Source organism: Stigmatopora nigra, chromosome 21 (genome assembly GCF_051989575.1).
Source record: "Stigmatopora nigra isolate UIUO_SnigA chromosome 21, RoL_Snig_1.1, whole genome shotgun sequence".
Lineage (NCBI taxonomy): Eukaryota > Metazoa > Chordata > Actinopteri > Syngnathiformes > Syngnathidae > Stigmatopora > Stigmatopora nigra.
The window spans coordinates 3,172,917-3,190,000 of NC_135528.1; the positions used below are offsets into that span (position 1 = coordinate 3,172,917).

Here is a 17,084-nt window from a genome sequence, read left to right on the forward strand (position 1 = left end):
AGACACACTTACATATACACACAAATACACACATGGGTTAGGGTTAGGGATAGGCTTTGGGTGAGGGTTATTATGTTAGGTTTTATTGCCATAAAATAGTTTTTGAGGGTTGGATTGATTCCGACAGCTGAAGGCGTCGCTAGGAAATTCTCGGACCGCCACTGTTATATACAATATGCTGAAAACAGACAAAAGAGGTGTTAATTTGTCACTTTCAGTCTCACTTTATTCAACGATGATGTGAAACGTAAAAAGCTGTCCAGAACATTCAGACAAGATAAAAGAATGTATCTTTGCGATGCCTCTTCAATTACCCACCCGCTAACATATTCCCACCCCCTTCGCCTGGAATAACAACTAATGGCTTTGTTAAAAATAAAACAATTAAAAAAAAAATTCAGGTGTTTCAAAACGTGATACTTACTTTTTTTTTTACAACAGTTCCATATCTATACCTCGTCTGTACATAACATAGTTACAGATACTGTAAATAAAGGTTTCCAAAAAAATAGAAAAAAAGACAATGACGACTTTCAATGTATCCTGGGGGCGTATTTTGTGAAAGAAATGCAAAAATGTTACTTAAAGATCTTTTACATATACATTTTTAATATATCTATGTATCTCATATATATATTTATATATAAATATCTATATACTGCAGTTCATTCTGTCTGATAACAGAAAACAAGTTATTGCCCCTCTTGAAAGTGTCGCATTCAAACAGAAGTTTTGATTACTGTTTGCTTTTTGTGATTTTATGAATAATAATCATAATAACTTTATTGTTATGAAAGCACAATCAATTTGAGGAGATGGCAATTTTTTGCATTCTAATGTGTATCTGGCTTTGAATTTTGGAATGAGGACTATTAAGGCCACGCTGAAAAGAAAAAGATGATACTAACAGATAAAAATAAAATAAAAAACATCAATATTGCAAGAATAAAGTCTGAGTTGTTTCCAAATGTTATATTTTTTTAATATTCCATTAAAATTTTTGAAATTACTTCTTAAAACTTTGCCCATGTTAACGATTCATTGTATTTTTTTTAGGAAAAATGTTGACATATTAGAATAGATTTTTGGGTTCCGCTTAACATTACTATTTTTGTAATTTTGAGTATCATTTTTTCTTAAAATTTAGTAATATTATCATATTTTTTCCCTGCAAACCTCAATTTTACTCACATATATTGTTCAACATTTACTGCATTGCCTTTTTCTCCCCCCGGCTCTAAAATATTCAATTTTTCAAACAAAAAAACGCATTAAATACCTTTAAGGGTCAATTGTGTTCATGTTAGCATGAAATACCTATTTTTTAAAATTCCAAATAAATAACAAAAAGCAGCAAAAAAGATGAGTGATTCACTTCTGTCTGCTCACGCGTTCATACGACTCCAAAAAGAGCTTTTTGTCCCCCCCATCTTAATGGGAACGTCACGAGGACGAGCAGCAGATAACATCAGTGTGAAGTCTACATTGATCTCATGCCGTCTTGACCCCAACAATTAATAATAAAAAAAACAATAAACCATCCATAGATACCTGTGCTCAAGGTATCAGAAAATTGTACACAATCACATAGAATGTCACAGAATAGAAAATGTCCGCTTGAATTTTTTGTTCAGCGTCTCTGGATTATTATTATTTGCCACTCCTGTGCAGGAGCCACTTGATGGAAAGTTCATTTACGGCTCCTTTTTTTTTGTTTGTTTGTTCCCGAGTCAGAACTTGGGTCCAGTTTCTGTTCGATAAAGGAAAGACACGCACTCCTGCCGTCCCAAATGAATTTGCATGTGTGTATTTGTCTGTACGTGTTGGCGCCATGACGACGTTTGAGTGTAGAAGACGACAGGCACAGCGCTCGGACGGACGTCTTTTACGAGAAATAACGAAAAAACAAGACACCGATGGTGAAAAATAAACCCAAAAAAAAAAGGAATTTGTTCCCAAAAAAGCAGACAAAACTAAACATCTCCATGGCAACGGAGGAGTGTGCTTTAACGCTTCTCTGCGACGCCTTGGCGGGAAAAAAAATGGGAGGACCTCACCTACCTCCAGGGTTTTTTGGGGGATCAATATGATCGTGGTGACAACGCTGGAAATTCCCACTAGCTTTGAAGGTGTCGTATTTCTGAATTCAGGGGGTCTCAAACTCTTGGGGTCCTGTAAGATGATACATTAGCACCAATTATGACTTTTTTTGCCGTTGACAGCCCTAGTTGTCCGATTCATTTAGAGTAGGAAAGATGGCTGCCAACTTTCCTAATTTAAATGTATCGGATGTCAAGTAGTGATGAACTCATTTAAATGCTCAGCGATGGAAGAAAAGGAAAGTTCATTGGAGTATTTAGAGCAGGATTCCATTAAAAACGAAGTTTTTAGATTTCGGCTTTGAGTGTCGTAATAAGCTCATTTCAGTTGTTGTAGTTTGACGGACAAATGTATAAATGTTATCTGACATTCTAAAAATCACTACCTGAAACTTTCAAAATGGTCATTTCTATCAATAATATATCCGTTCAAAGTTCAGTTATTGCAAAATAAACATTGCAAAGATTAGGTTTAGCTAATTCTTTAGCAATTTGATTAATTTGATGTAGTTATGAGCTAAAATCAAGCATTAACTGTGACTCATTGCTATCTAAAATACTGTCTTCTGATTGGTCTATCTCCAAATATACCTACCTGCCTTTGATCTACCATATTGACCCGAATATAAGACGATCCTGATGTTTGAGTTTGAGAACCCCTGGCAAAGATAAAAAGAATAAAAAAATCAAAACTAACAGTTTACAACTTTACTACCTTATCACTTTTAGGACGTCAAACCAAGCCATCGATATCCGGCGGTGTGCCGAAATGATATTTACAAATTTGACACTTATAAAGAACTGCGGGGGGGAGGGTAGATGACGGATCCCTAAGGCTACGCCGTCGTGGGTGTTTTGCGGTTTGGCTAACGGGCTGTCCGCTCGATTTCCTCGGGGAGGCACAAAAAGAGCGTCACTCTCCTCGGTGCGGATGCTAGCATTCAGTCCGCTGTAGAAAAAACAACGCACAAGAAGACGGTTGCGTGCGTGTGTGTTTGTGTGTGTGTGCATGTGTTCGAAGGGTGTAGGCGCGCTCTTGGTCGATGTTGGGACGATGGCGCTCACAGGCCCGACACCATGACCCGGTAAGAAGGCGGCATGTGTCTGTGGCGGGGGCTAGAACCGGGACTATCGGTGGGGCTTGTACAGCTGGCGTCCACGCCACCTATAGATGGCAGGTAAGCGTGGTGCAGGATGGGAAGCTGCAAGGACAGACGGCGCTGGATACTGCAAAAACAACAACAACAACAACAAAACATGTGAGATACCTGCAAGAACATCCATATTAAATTGCTCCAGCATTATATATATATATATATATATATATATATATATATACATTTCTTAATGTAGTTTCTGGCAAGCTATTTGATTGGACAAGAGCCAATCGTTTGATAGGAAAGCTTTAAAGTTTTTTTTGAATTTTTTTTTAATGATTTTTCATACCATAAGGTGCACCATCAGTGAAAAAAATATTGTCTTATATTGTCTCATTATAAAATGCATTAGTGTATTACAATAGTCATATGCTTTAGAACTGTGTACAGTTTTTGCCAATAAGGTCATTTTCTGTACCGCCTAACCTCACTGGGGGTGCTGGAGCTTTCCCCAGCCACAGTAGGTGGGGGACACCCTCATTGGTTGTAAATATAATTGGTAGTATATATATGTGTGTATATATGTGTGTGTATATATATGTGTGTATATATGCTTGTACATACATATACATATATACACATGACATACATAAATATACATATATACACACAGATATACATACATATACATATATACACACAGATATACATACATATACATATATACACATGCCATACATACATATAAATATATACACATGCCATACATACATATACATATATACACACAGATATACATATATATACATATATACACATGCCATACATGCATATACATATATACACATGCCATACATACATATACATATATACAAATGCCATACATATACATATATACAAATGCCATACATACATATACATATATACACATGCCATACATACATATATACACATGCCATACATACATATATACACATGCCATACATACATATATACACATGCCATACATACATATACATATATACACATGCCATACATACATATACATATATACACATGCAATACATACATATACATATATACACATGCCATACATACATATACATATATACACATGCAATACATACATATACATATATACACATGCAATACATACATATACATATATACACATGCCATACATACATATACATATATACACATGCCATACATACATATACATATATACACACAGATATACAAACATATATACACACAGATATACATACATATACATATATACACACGCCATACATACATATACATATATACACATGCCATACATACATATACATATATACACATGCCATACATACATATACATATATACACATGCCATACATACATATACATATATACACACAGATATTCATAAATTATTTGGGTCAGGAGATTGCTAATTTTCTAGTTTCCTGAGTAAATTTGAATATTGGTGTGTTATGAGTTATTGTATAACACAGAGAAGGTGAAGAAATGCAATCACTCGTCTATTAGGATTCGACAGCTGTTTCAACTCTCTACGTTGCACAGTTTGGACAAACGTAGCGAGAGAATTTTAACATATATATATACACACACTCATAAATCACGCTTTATAAGGATTATAGATTATGTAACAAATCTATAACCGGTAACAGAACAATAAGGCTGTTAAAAATATTTGACATTTGTCATAAAAACTGGTCTTCCGCTACTCTGAGATTTTAGCCCACAACTTCCTTTCCTTCCCAAGCGCGCAATCAAACATTCATCGGGCTCGGGAGTAGCTGCCAGTGTTCTGGTCTATTTCCAGAGCCGCCTTATGTAAGCCTTTCCGAGCCTCTTTCCGACATTCTACCTGTCAACCTCTATCGTTTTGGCGCCAAGCGTGCGTTAGTGTGGGCGGTGCTTCCGTAAATGATGCATGACGACCATGCGACATCCTCATGAATTATGAAAAAGAAAAAGCCGACACGCCGAGTCCGGCGTGGGCGAAGAAATGTTAGTGTGATGAGCTCTCAAAGGGTTTTTGTTGTTGCCACAGCAACCGCAAGGGCTGCTGCCAGAGATGTTTGTGACCCCTGAAAAAAGGTGGATTTTATTAGGGTACTCACTGTTCGGGAGAGTTGATGTCTTCTAGTGGACCTCGGGTTATTCTGGAAGGATCCATGGAACCCCATTGGCCTTGAGGCTTCTGCTCCAGGTGGTTCTTTAGGAGACTCCGGTCAACATCTGCATACAAAGAAAAGATGGAGGTAGCTTTAAAAATGGCGGTGTTGGTTCAGGCAGAATGTAGTGGAAATGAATGCTGGTCTTTGCTCTGTTAGGCAAAATATACAAAATTTATATAGTTTATTTATTATATGGGTTATTTGACGTCACCACAGCAAGTAGGGCAGAATCAATGCATTCATTCATTCATTCATTTATCTTCTGTAATGGGCATCCCTGTAATGGTTGAGGGGGTTGCCGGAGCCCATCCCAGCTGAATTCAGGCGAAAGACAGACTATACCCCAGACATTCAGCCGTAAGGCATACAGCGTGACAAACAATCCCACGCCCTTACAATCATAAAGCCACCAATGAGAATCGAGTCTGCGACTGCCTCTACTGAAATTAGGCGAGTGAACCGCTACACCATCAGGCATCTTAGAATCAGTCTATTAATGTAATTTTTTTGACTATAACTCACACCACCCAAATAACGATATATAACGAGATTTAAAGCTTAACCCTGCAGTGCACAGGTAACAATAAAAAACAAACATAATAAAAAGAAGCAATAAATACATCATTAAAAAATAATTGATAATGAATCAATACATAAACCATTATAAAATAATTGATAAATAATCAATAAATAAATCATTAAAAATAATTGATAAATAATCAATAAATACATCATTTCATTTAAAAAAATAAATAATCAATAAATAAATCATTTAAATATAATTGATAAATAATCAATAAATAAATGATTTAAAAATAATTGATAAATAATCCATAAATAAATCAGTTAAAAATAACTGATAAATAATCAATAAATAAATCCTTTAAAAATACTTGATAAATAATCAATAAATAAATCATTTAAAATAATTAATAAATAATCAATAAATGAATCAGTTAAAATAACTGATAAATAATCAATAAATAAATCCTTTAAAAATAATTAATAAATAATCAATAAATAAATCCTTTAAAAATAATTGAAAAATAATTAATAAATAAATCATTTAAAAATAATTGATGAATAAGAAATAATTCATCAGTGGTCAAATACATGAATAAGTATGAAAGTACGCAAATAACAGCAACAGAAACATAATAATAATGAATAAATAAATTATCAATAAATAAGTAATAGATTAGTCAACATGAATAAGTGGTCAAAGAAATAAGTAGATACAAAAGTGACTACATTAGTTAGCCTTTTGAGTTTTAGTGCATATACAAGTCTTGATTATGAATAAAGTATACGTATAAGTAGTTAGGTATACACAGTAGTTATGGTTGGCTATTTCTGATACCTTAACAGACTTGGGTAGGGCTATTCCCAAAAATGTCCTTTTTTGCAGCATAAGAAAGCCTTTTACAGTCGTGTTTTTAGTTGCTTTTATATTTTGTCCCCTTGCAGTTTTCCTACCCGTTGTCCCAGATTTTTCAGCACTAGCTGACCTGGATCACTGATCACAGCTCTCTGAGCCTCCATTGGACATCAGAGCGCTACTATTTAAAAGAGAAAAAAGGCTAACCTTGTAGCTTCTGCTAAAACCGCAGATATTTTTATCCTTCATTAAGGATGCAAGGATACTTTGTTCTACTTGAAAAACTTTCACTGGAGAAATTCAGACACAGAAGTCATTGATCAAATGATTTCATACCTTTGCCGTCGGTGAAGTTGCGTATGCTTAGGATGTTGTTAGCGTCTGGGTAGTGGTTCTGTTTAATGTAGGGTGTCTTCTCTGGGGTGTCCTGCAGCTGCATGGTTACCTCTTCCAGCTCTTTGTCCAACTTTTAGCCAGAAGACAGTAAAAACAATGTTTGGTCAAAATGTTGCCATCTGGAGTTGAGGTTTTCAAGGCTCAATAGGTTGCATCTGAAAGTCAGGGTGGAAGCATGGCAAATAGAGCCTTTTGGTCTTGTTCATACCTCGGTGATCCTCATGCGGAGGCGGTGGTTGTCAGTCTGAAGGCTGTCCAATCTGGAAGTATTGGCTTGGTTGACACTGGTGACTGAGGTGGAGGTTTTGGAGTCTTCCTTCTTCTGGTTCTGGGTGAACTTGAGTCTCCGGTTCTGTGTGGCGGCATCCGGGTTGGTCCTCATGGTGATGAACTATAAGTGCACGACGTGTTGTTAGTTTTATAATAAATAATATAAAATGTATATGTACCGATGATAACTACCGTATTGCTTATTTATGTTGACTACTGAATACTTTGACTACTTATTATGTTGACTACTGAATACTTTGACTACTTATTATGTTGACTACTGAATACTTTGACTCGTTATTATGTTGACTACTGAATACTTTGACTACTTATTATGTTGACAACTTAATACTTTGACTACTTATTATGTTGACTACTGAATACTTTGACTACTTATTATGTTGACTACTGAATACTTTGACTCGTTATTATGTTGACTACTGAATACTTTGACTACTTATTATGTTGACAACTTAATACTTTGACTACTTATTATGTTGACAACTTAATACTTTGACTACTTATTATGTTGACAACTTAATACTTTGACTACTTATTATGTTGACAACTTAATACTTTGACTACTTATTATGTTGACTACTGAATACTTTGACTACTTATTATGTTGACTACTGAATACTTTGACTACTTATTATGTTGACTACTGAATACTTTGACTACTGAATACTTTGACTACTGAATACTTTGACTACTGAATACTTTGACTACTTATTATGTTGACTACTTATTATGTTGACTACTTATTATGTTGACAACTTATTATGTTGACTACTTAATACTTTGACTACTTATTATGTTGACTACTTAATACTTTGACTACTTAATACTTTGACTACTTAATACTTTGACTATTTATTATGTTGACTACTGAATACTTTGATTATTTATTATGTTGACTACTTAATACTTTGACTACTTATTATGTTGACTACTTAATAATTTGACTACTTATTATGTTAACTACTTAATACTTTTACTACTTAATACTTTGACTACTTATTATGTTGACTACCTAATACTTTGACTAGTTATTTATTTGTTACTTATTTGTTGATTATTCATCTGTGCATGGAATTCAATTTAATTCAATTAACAAGCAAAGTGTTCAGCATTCGCTTTAAAGGTATCTGGCGCTATCTAGTATTGTGAACGATACAATGTCTAGACCCCGATTTTAAGACGACCCACACTTATTTCAATGCAAAAAAAAACCCGTCTTATATTCGGATCAACACAGTACTTAAGTGCAGTCTATGGTAAATATGTACCTTGGGAACAAAAACCAGGCACAGTGTGATGGTACTGCAAAAGATGATCACCAACGCCACAATGCAAAACTGCACATTTGGCTGGTCCCGGGTCAGGAAGGAGACTGCAGCTCCGATGATGCACATGATGCCGACGTTGTAGACACTCATGCCAATGTATTTGCTGTCGTTGAGGGCGGGAATGCTGACGTTCCTGGTCTCCCAAGCCAGGAAACAGCCGAATAACTGAGGGGGTGACAAGAGGAAGGCCGTGAGCGAAGTGTCGTCTGGAAGCGTGACGGAATGTGCCTGGTGTTCCCGCACCATCAACAGGCCCTTGTAGGCATAGACGATGCCCAGCCAGATGGTCATGTGGGTGTTTTCGCAGTGCTCCAAGAAGGGACGAATAGCGATGTCTCGGTCGTGAGGGTCCGCCTGTTCCAAAACCACATAGTGAGAGAAAGAAAGAGAGAACAGATAAATTAGTTTCCCTTGAACCAAAACCCTAGAAATGCTGTCTTTTGATTGTAGGTGATTGAGATATTCATCCTGTCCAATTGTTTCATCTCAACTAATTTTCTGAACCGCTTTATCCTCTCTAGAGTCGCGGGCGGTGCAGGAATCTATCCCAGCTGACTTTGAGCCACCCAATCGCAGGGCACAATGAGAAAAACAACCATTCATCATCACACTCATACTTAGGGTCATTGTAGAGTGTCCAATCAGCCTACCATGCATAACTTTGGAATGTGGGAAGAAAGTACTCTTTTCAAGTATTCTTACTACTTTTTGGTGGGTCAATTAATGATAAACACCTCTACCATGTATGTTGGTGATGAACTAGCCTTGCTGGACGGGAAAAAAATGAAAAACAAAAATCTCACAGGCGAAACTAGAACTATAAACAGCCATGGGTTATCGGACATGAGGTTTTTCTGTGAATCCCCACCCACTTCTCATCTTGCTTTACTTTTGTGCATCCTCCAAAGTAGATTTAAACTAAGCCATGCCAACAAATAACACTAATGGGCGAGACTAATCTGGAATGGTAATAATAGTTACACCTCCTTTTATTGAGCGTAATCTCCTACCTACATAAATACATACATCAACATTCATGTTAAGGCCTCAAAAGTTGAAGTAGTTTTGACGGTATTTAGGGTGCATCAATGTTAGTACAGTGGTACCTCGACATATGAACAATTTGAGATACGAGTCTAATTTTAGTGTACTATTAAACACATTTTAGTACTATTAAACCACTACTCATTTGTTACTTTGTTTAACTTTGTGAATTAGAACAAATAAAAACGTTTTTCCAATCTAATATCCTGTTTTTTGTGTTTTTTTCAGAGGATTGGAACAAATTAATTTGTTTTTAGTTCATTTCGATGGGAAACGTTCGTTTGAGTTACGAGTAAATCGACATATGTGCTCAGTCCCGGAACGAATTAAGCTCGTATCTCAAGGTACCACTGTACAAATATTTCTATAGTGGGACAGCCGGTTCCTCTAAAAGCAAACAGTCAGTGACGCAGGAGAATAAAGTAGACCAAGAACCGAGATGACTCACAGGTAACTAAAGGGAACTGTGCGGGAATACTGAGAGGGAAAATACTTTGTCCTGTAAATTATTCAATGGTGGGCACATTTTCAAATGTTTCGTTTCCTGTTTTTTTTCACCCATGTGAATACATGCTCAGAAAAAAATGACCTATAAACCACTACTGGCGAAATGAAATCTGTAGAATAGATGCTGTTTTCGCTATACAAAAAAAAAGAGGAAAAATGCCAAAATTAAATTTAGATAGATCTTAGTTGCACTGGCAACTACTTTGTTATTTTACACAAAAATATTGGAATTTGAACTATTGGAACCATTTTGAACAAATGTAAAATATTAAGAAAAATTTAGAGTGGGATTTTCCCTAGGCCAACAATAAATTGTCATTAAATCTTTGTCCCAATTCTCTTGTTTACATATGTCTTTTTGTAGTATACTCACTTTAATATTTCCGCCTTTTTAAGCGACCAATGCAAGTTTAAATTCAAGAGAAATTTAAAAAGCAGTTTTTTTAATAGCAGAGAAAAATGCCTCAATTTTCTCATTGACAATTAATCAAAATCTCCATTGAGTAATTCTGTAGTAAATAGATGCAAAAATTATATTAAATTTTTCAAACTAAAATAATCTGATTAAAAAAATGATTTATGATTAAAAATAAAGTATGATTGGTACTATTCATTCATTCATTTTCTGTACCACTCATCCTCACAAGGGTCACGGGGGTGCTGTAGCCTATCCCAGTTGGGGGACACCCTGAATCGCTGGCCAGCCAATCAGAGGACAGTGCCTACTCATAACGTATAATGTTCAACCAGCCTACCCTGCTTGTTTGTGGGATGTAGTAGAAAACAGAGTACCCAGAAAAAACCCACGCAAGAACCAGGGAAAACATGCAAACTCAACAAAGGGAGGTCGGACCTGGGACTGAACCCTCGAGCTCAGAAATGTGAAGCCGACATGCTAACCACTCACCCAATGAATGGCACTACTTCATAGAATTTCAATGTGTTGACGTTTTTAGTTCAATTTCTTCCAAATATTACAGTACTTCAACTACCACGATTACATAGTAGTATTTGTAATACAGCATGCACCAATATGTGCATTGTACGTACTGCAAGGAAGTAATTTATTTCTATTTAATTGATCTTCCACAATGTGTATTAACTACTACAGAATTGCAGCCCATAATTCTTAATACATCCTCCATCATTATCCATACTCATGTTTACCCCAACAATAACGGCAAAGCCTGCAGAATTGTTTGTGTGTTGACTACTGGCGAAGCGCCGTCGCCGACAACGTTCCCAAAAAAAACGATAAGAGCAAATGAGTTATAACGCTCATTAGCCTCGCGTGCCTATCGCGGCACGGCAGGCGAGAGATGTCTGGGGAGTTGCCAAGCAACCGGGAGGGCGGATGAGAGGTGGCGGGCGGGCAGGCGGAAGGCAAAAGGCGCCCGTCCACTGTCATTTCTCACGGCATTAGGCCCCTGACGGGAGGGCAGCGAGAGGAGTTTAGATGAGCCCGCCGGGGAGTGACAGAAGAAATGGAGGGTGGGATAGAGATGGATGACGGGATAGGAAATCAAGGCGGAGCAGCGGGCTAAATGCAAGGAAGGAGACAGGAATGCCGATCGTGAGTGGAGATGATGAGTTGGAATGGACCTCACGCCAGGCTTGTGTGCAAAACTCCTTCAAAAGCATGCCACTCCCTATTTACTGTACTTCCGAACTATGCATCCCAACTACAGTGGCAGTGTTCTCGTTACCTCTGCGTCCTGCGTCTGATACGCACAGCTTTTCTTCCAGACGCACAATTTCAAGTAATGTGCTTTTTTCGGACGCAAAGAAATTTTTATCAAAAAAAAAAAACCAAAACACATATATCCGATAGCAAACCAATTTATTCCACATAATCTTTGCGAAATAATTCTCGCGAGACTAGCAGACACTAGCAGACGAAGGAGAGAAAGCGATAGCAAGAGTTTCGTAATAGTGTAAGAAAGATAAAAAATGTTTCAGAAAAAGCAAAACAGTCTGGATAGTTATTTCGCAGTTAAAAATACAACTAGTAAGAAAAGAACTGCAGAAGATTCGATCGATGATCATGAAGCAAAACGGGGGCGGCAAGGAAAAATACGCACATTTCAAAAGACTTTTGGCTGCAAAGAGAGGAGGATCTACGAGCTGAAAGACTAGTACAATGATAAATAAACCCTAACCCTAAACCATATAATAAATAAATTAAATCTGAATGTTTATATATCGTTGTTTATGTTTTATTTGCATCCGTAGTATGTTGGGACTCGTGACAAGTTTCCTGGGACGCACAGTTTTCAGACAAGCGAATCCCTGGGACTCGCAGTGTGCCAATTGTAAAATTATCACTGCAGTGGTACTTCGAGATACAAGCTTAATGCATTCCGGGACTGAGCTTGTATGTTGATTTTTTCGTAACTCAAACGAACGTTTAACTCAAATTAGACAGATTTTGCAAAAGGAGACTTTTCGAAAACAAAAAAAATCACTGAAAAAATGCAGCCTCTGCTCGTATATCAAAATTTGTCTTGTATCTCAAGATAAATATTTGCCTGAAATTTTACTCATATTTGAAATTGCTCGTATGTTGGGGCACTTGTATTTTGAAGCACCACTGTAGAATATAACAATCATATGCTGAGATCATTTTTTTTAGGTCTAGAATTTAATGAATGTGTTAACATAATGTATTAAATTGTTCTACACTCAAGTGAAATTAATAGAAAATAAATGTAATTTAATAAAATATTTGCTACAAAGAGTACTGTATTTCTATTTATAGTATTGTGGTTACGCTTACTTATTCCTCAAACTATGGAGGTTCCATCTCATCCCTTTCCAACTCTGATGAATATAAAAGCATCTCTTTGCTTAAAAGAATTGATTTTAATATGGGCCCCCTTTTTCTTGCATCCAAGGCACTGTGTAATCCCATTTGAGGACTAATCCCTCTAATAGAAGCGTGGCCCAGCGACCTATCACGAAGCCACTGTGCCAAGCAGTGTGATGAAATGGGAAAAGCTTTTTCTTCTCTGTCTGAGTTGTACACTGACAAAGACACTAGGCAAAAAGAAAAATAAACAGAGGCCATCTTTCAAGCTGCAAAATAAAAATATTGGACCTCCTCCAAGTAGTTTTATGCAACGGGAGAAACTTTGTAATTCAGTGATGGCAATACAATAACCACGGAAATCAAATTTGAAGACAAAAACTACTTTTGAGTAGTCTTTTAAAAATTGTACCACATTGGAATACTCACTATAGCCACATGATAGTAATAAATTACTGCACAAATTCTTATTAGACATTAAAATTACCCTAAATGGCCATGTTTAAGTCAAATAAGAGTCTGAGATGTCCAATTTATTTTGACTAGAAGAGGCAGATAAAATACTCATGCTATCAATAAATAAATCCCCTAAGTCTAAAATTTCCGTCATGCATTTTCTGGAAGAGGGTGCTGGAACCTATCCCAATAGACTTTGGGTACCAGGGGCATCGACACCCTAAATTGGTGGCCAGCCAATCACAGGGCACGAGGAGACTGGCAATAGCCATTCAAGTTCACACTTATACGTAAGTGCAATTTACCATGTGTATGTTTTTAGAATGTGGGAGGATACTAGAGTACCCGGAGAAAACCCACACAAGCACAGGAGGACTGACCTGGGATCGAACCCAGGACCCCAGAATTGTGAAGCCGACCAGTCATCCAATGAGCTACCAAGTCAAAATTTGTACATTGAAATAAAGTTATAACGTTCTTGAAAAGTTAACCATAGAATAAAAATTAAATACATAATATTGAATGTTAAAGAAATGCAACTGCACAAGAATATTAAAAATATTGTCAAACTGCTGAATAGATCTTATCTCTTAATTATGAAAATTCTGCTGTACATCAACAACCTTTTTCGTGAAATACGATACTTTGTGGAGCTTAGCTACTTCTTATTAAAATAAATGACACTAAACGTGGAAAAATGTGTTTGAAAAAAGTTCACTTAAACAAACAGTGAATAATATTAGTCGAAATTTATAGGAGAGATTGTTGGAGTTAAGCACAAGAATCAAGGCCTTGAATACACAAATCGTAACAAACCGAGCACACACACAGTTTAATGTAGCTCCAGCATGAAAGTGCCTTAACTGATTTATTAAGAGTTAAATGCATCATTAGCATAAGCGGCTAACCCTGAAAGTCAGGCTCATTAGAATCTGCAAATGAAGCCAGCCCGCTTTGTTTTTGTTTTTTTTTTGTTATCCGAGACGAGCCTATGACTTTTTCGCTATTTTTTTTTACGGCCGCCATTCGTTGGTGCTTTCCATCTGTGCATCGGGCGTTAATTGCCCGAGGCTGCCGCCAATGACGCGAAGTTGCGTTTGTTTGTTTTGTGTATGTCGTCAGGGCAGGCTGTGTCACGTTTGTGGCAAGGCGTTAAGCTAAATTAATTGCGGCATATTGACGTAGATTGCAAATTTTAAATCCCAGCATGGGGCAGAAGAACATTTTTTTTGTGGAGTTTAGGACGTTTTTTTTCCATTTAAATTTACAGTCATAATTAGACAGTAGAGTATCAGTTATGCTATGATCACCTTCTTAATGATCCCTTTCTCCCTAAAACAATTGTTCCCCCGCTTTATTCTACACATCAGTGAACTTGGTTTGGAGTCAATAAATGAAAAATGATGATGTTTTGTCTTAAAGTAGGAGGTTTAACTGGAGGAAATATATTGTTCTGACTTTTAGGTTCAATTGAGAATGGCGGTGAGGTATAGGTTTTAAGATTTACTTTAAAAGTAAGGAGTTTTTTAATGTCAGGATTTACAGATCAGGAATTTGCGTGCGTAAGTCAGATTCAGAGTTTAAGTGTTAGTTTTCAGTTTCCCCCTACTTTTGTTGCCTTCGTGCAAAAGACTATAAGTTGAGTTCAATACCAGCAAGACAGTTTTTCTGGTGGTTATGACCCACACTGCAGTGTGATAAAAAACATCATAAACTAAGTCGTTTTCCCCTCCGGCCCTTCATCAAACAAATGTGTGCCTGAAACAGACTTTATAGAGGGGAAATAACATGGTTGTTTACAATGACTGCCTGACACTAAGGCTGTAACTGTAACATGTAAAGTCATCCTAGATAAATGAGGTAGCATGTAAACATTAATTGAAGAGCCTGACTGTTCCATAGAGTAAATTAATTTGCTTACAAAGACATCTTCCACCAAGTGGCTTGATGTAAGATGGCCTATGATTATTCACTTTATCAACACTATCAACAATTCCACCCTTTAGTTGCTAGGAGGTTAGGGTTATCCAAGGTAGATCTTTTTGATACCCCTAAAGAATTGCCTGTCTTCTAGTTGAGGGAATCCTTTGCTTTGTCGTTTCGCCGACAAAACACGGTGCTAATTGAGTCCTGTGAGGACGCCACTGGTTGCCTTGAGCTCGGCGTGGCGGCTGCTTAATTGGCTGTGTTATTCAACGGCCCCACTGCCGCGCGCTCTACCGTGATAGCGCCCGAGCCTCTTGTTAACTCCTCCAAGGGGAAGCGGATGAGGTGTTAGATTGGACTGCGAGAAACCCTTGTCCTTGAAAGCCCTGCACAGTTTCCAGCATTTGGCGATTAAAACGTGACTAATAGACGCTCCCACTTAAAATATTCATAATTGCCTGTATTAACTCATTTACTGCATTGGCATTTACATTAGTCAACTGAATCCAACTACAGTGGTACCTTGAAAAACGAGTGCCCCGACAATACGAGCAATTTGAGATAGGAGTAGAATTTCAGGTAAATATTTATCTTGAGATACGAGCCAAATTTTAATATACGAGCATACAGCGGACGCGAGAAGCTGCTCATAGGAACATAATTGGCACTGTCTTTCTAGTCGCAACTCCCTCGTGTAATATTTTTACGAGCACTGGGCGGAGTCATTGTTTTTTTTTTCCCCAATGGCGGAACGACTGCTAATATGATGAGGTGTATATACTACTTCTCGTTGACAAGTGGTCGTGCGGTATTCTATTGTGAGGACATTTGTGTGCATCATTTTGGGAATATTTTGAAGAGTACAAAAGCAAACAACCCTCGATAGGTTGCATCTAATAGTTAGGGTGGAGGCGGGGCAAATAGAGCCAAACTAGGAGAAGAAAATTTAAAACTAAATTAGAATTAAGTCTAGTGTAAGGTTAGATTACATTTATTTGTGTGCGTCCGCATCGTAATCCAACTTCATTTAAATGTGTCTATGTTATGTTCCTCTAAAGCAAGTAGAAGAACCATTATGTGATAGAAGATGTATATACCGACTGTGAAGAAAATATGACAACAAAGATGAAACTGACATTTAACTAGAACAATCTAAGTGCAAAGCAATTATTTCTTGAATATCTGTAAATACATAATTTTCCCATTAAAAGCTCTGCAGGAGTCTTGTTTTTCGTCTCTTAACAGTTTGAGGTTTATATAAGCATAAAAATAACAAATAGTATTCTGTGTTCTACTACCAATGACTAAATGGAAAAATCTGGATAAAAACACTTTTCTTGACTTCTGATCATGGAAAAAATACATATCATCTAAACAACAGCCTCTACTTCACAAATCTCCGGAATTAAGAAGTCTAGATAAGACTGTGAAAACATTTTAGAGCAGGGGTCACCAACTATTCTATCTTACATATCTCCTTCTATTAAGTTTGGTTACAACTTTATTTCATCCAGTATTCGTGAAATTTCTTGGTTGCAGTAGCAAAACACACACAAGACACAAGAAA

At 36.8% G+C, this 17,084-nt stretch overlaps 1 protein-coding gene across 1 annotated transcript in view; it reads right to left on the reverse strand.

Annotated features, from left to right (window-relative positions):
• Positions 1 to 314: 314 nt before the first annotated feature.
• The window catches only part of gabbr2 (gamma-aminobutyric acid (GABA) B receptor, 2), a 99,694-nt gene continuing 82,924 nt past the window's right edge, over positions 315 to 17,084 (reverse strand). Inside the window, exons 14-19 of the mRNA XM_077743764.1 lie at positions 9,022 to 9,132; positions 8,719 to 8,943; positions 7,368 to 7,550; positions 7,100 to 7,229; positions 5,329 to 5,446; positions 315 to 3,326 (exon numbers count right to left, since the gene is read on the reverse strand). Of these exons, the coding sequence (XP_077599890.1) occupies positions 3,161 to 3,326; positions 5,329 to 5,446; positions 7,100 to 7,229; positions 7,368 to 7,550; positions 8,719 to 8,943; positions 9,022 to 9,132 (933 nt within the window). The 3' untranslated portion in view covers positions 315 to 3,160. The remainder of the gene's footprint in view (positions 3,327 to 5,328; positions 5,447 to 7,099; positions 7,230 to 7,367; positions 7,551 to 8,718; positions 8,944 to 9,021; positions 9,133 to 17,084) is intronic.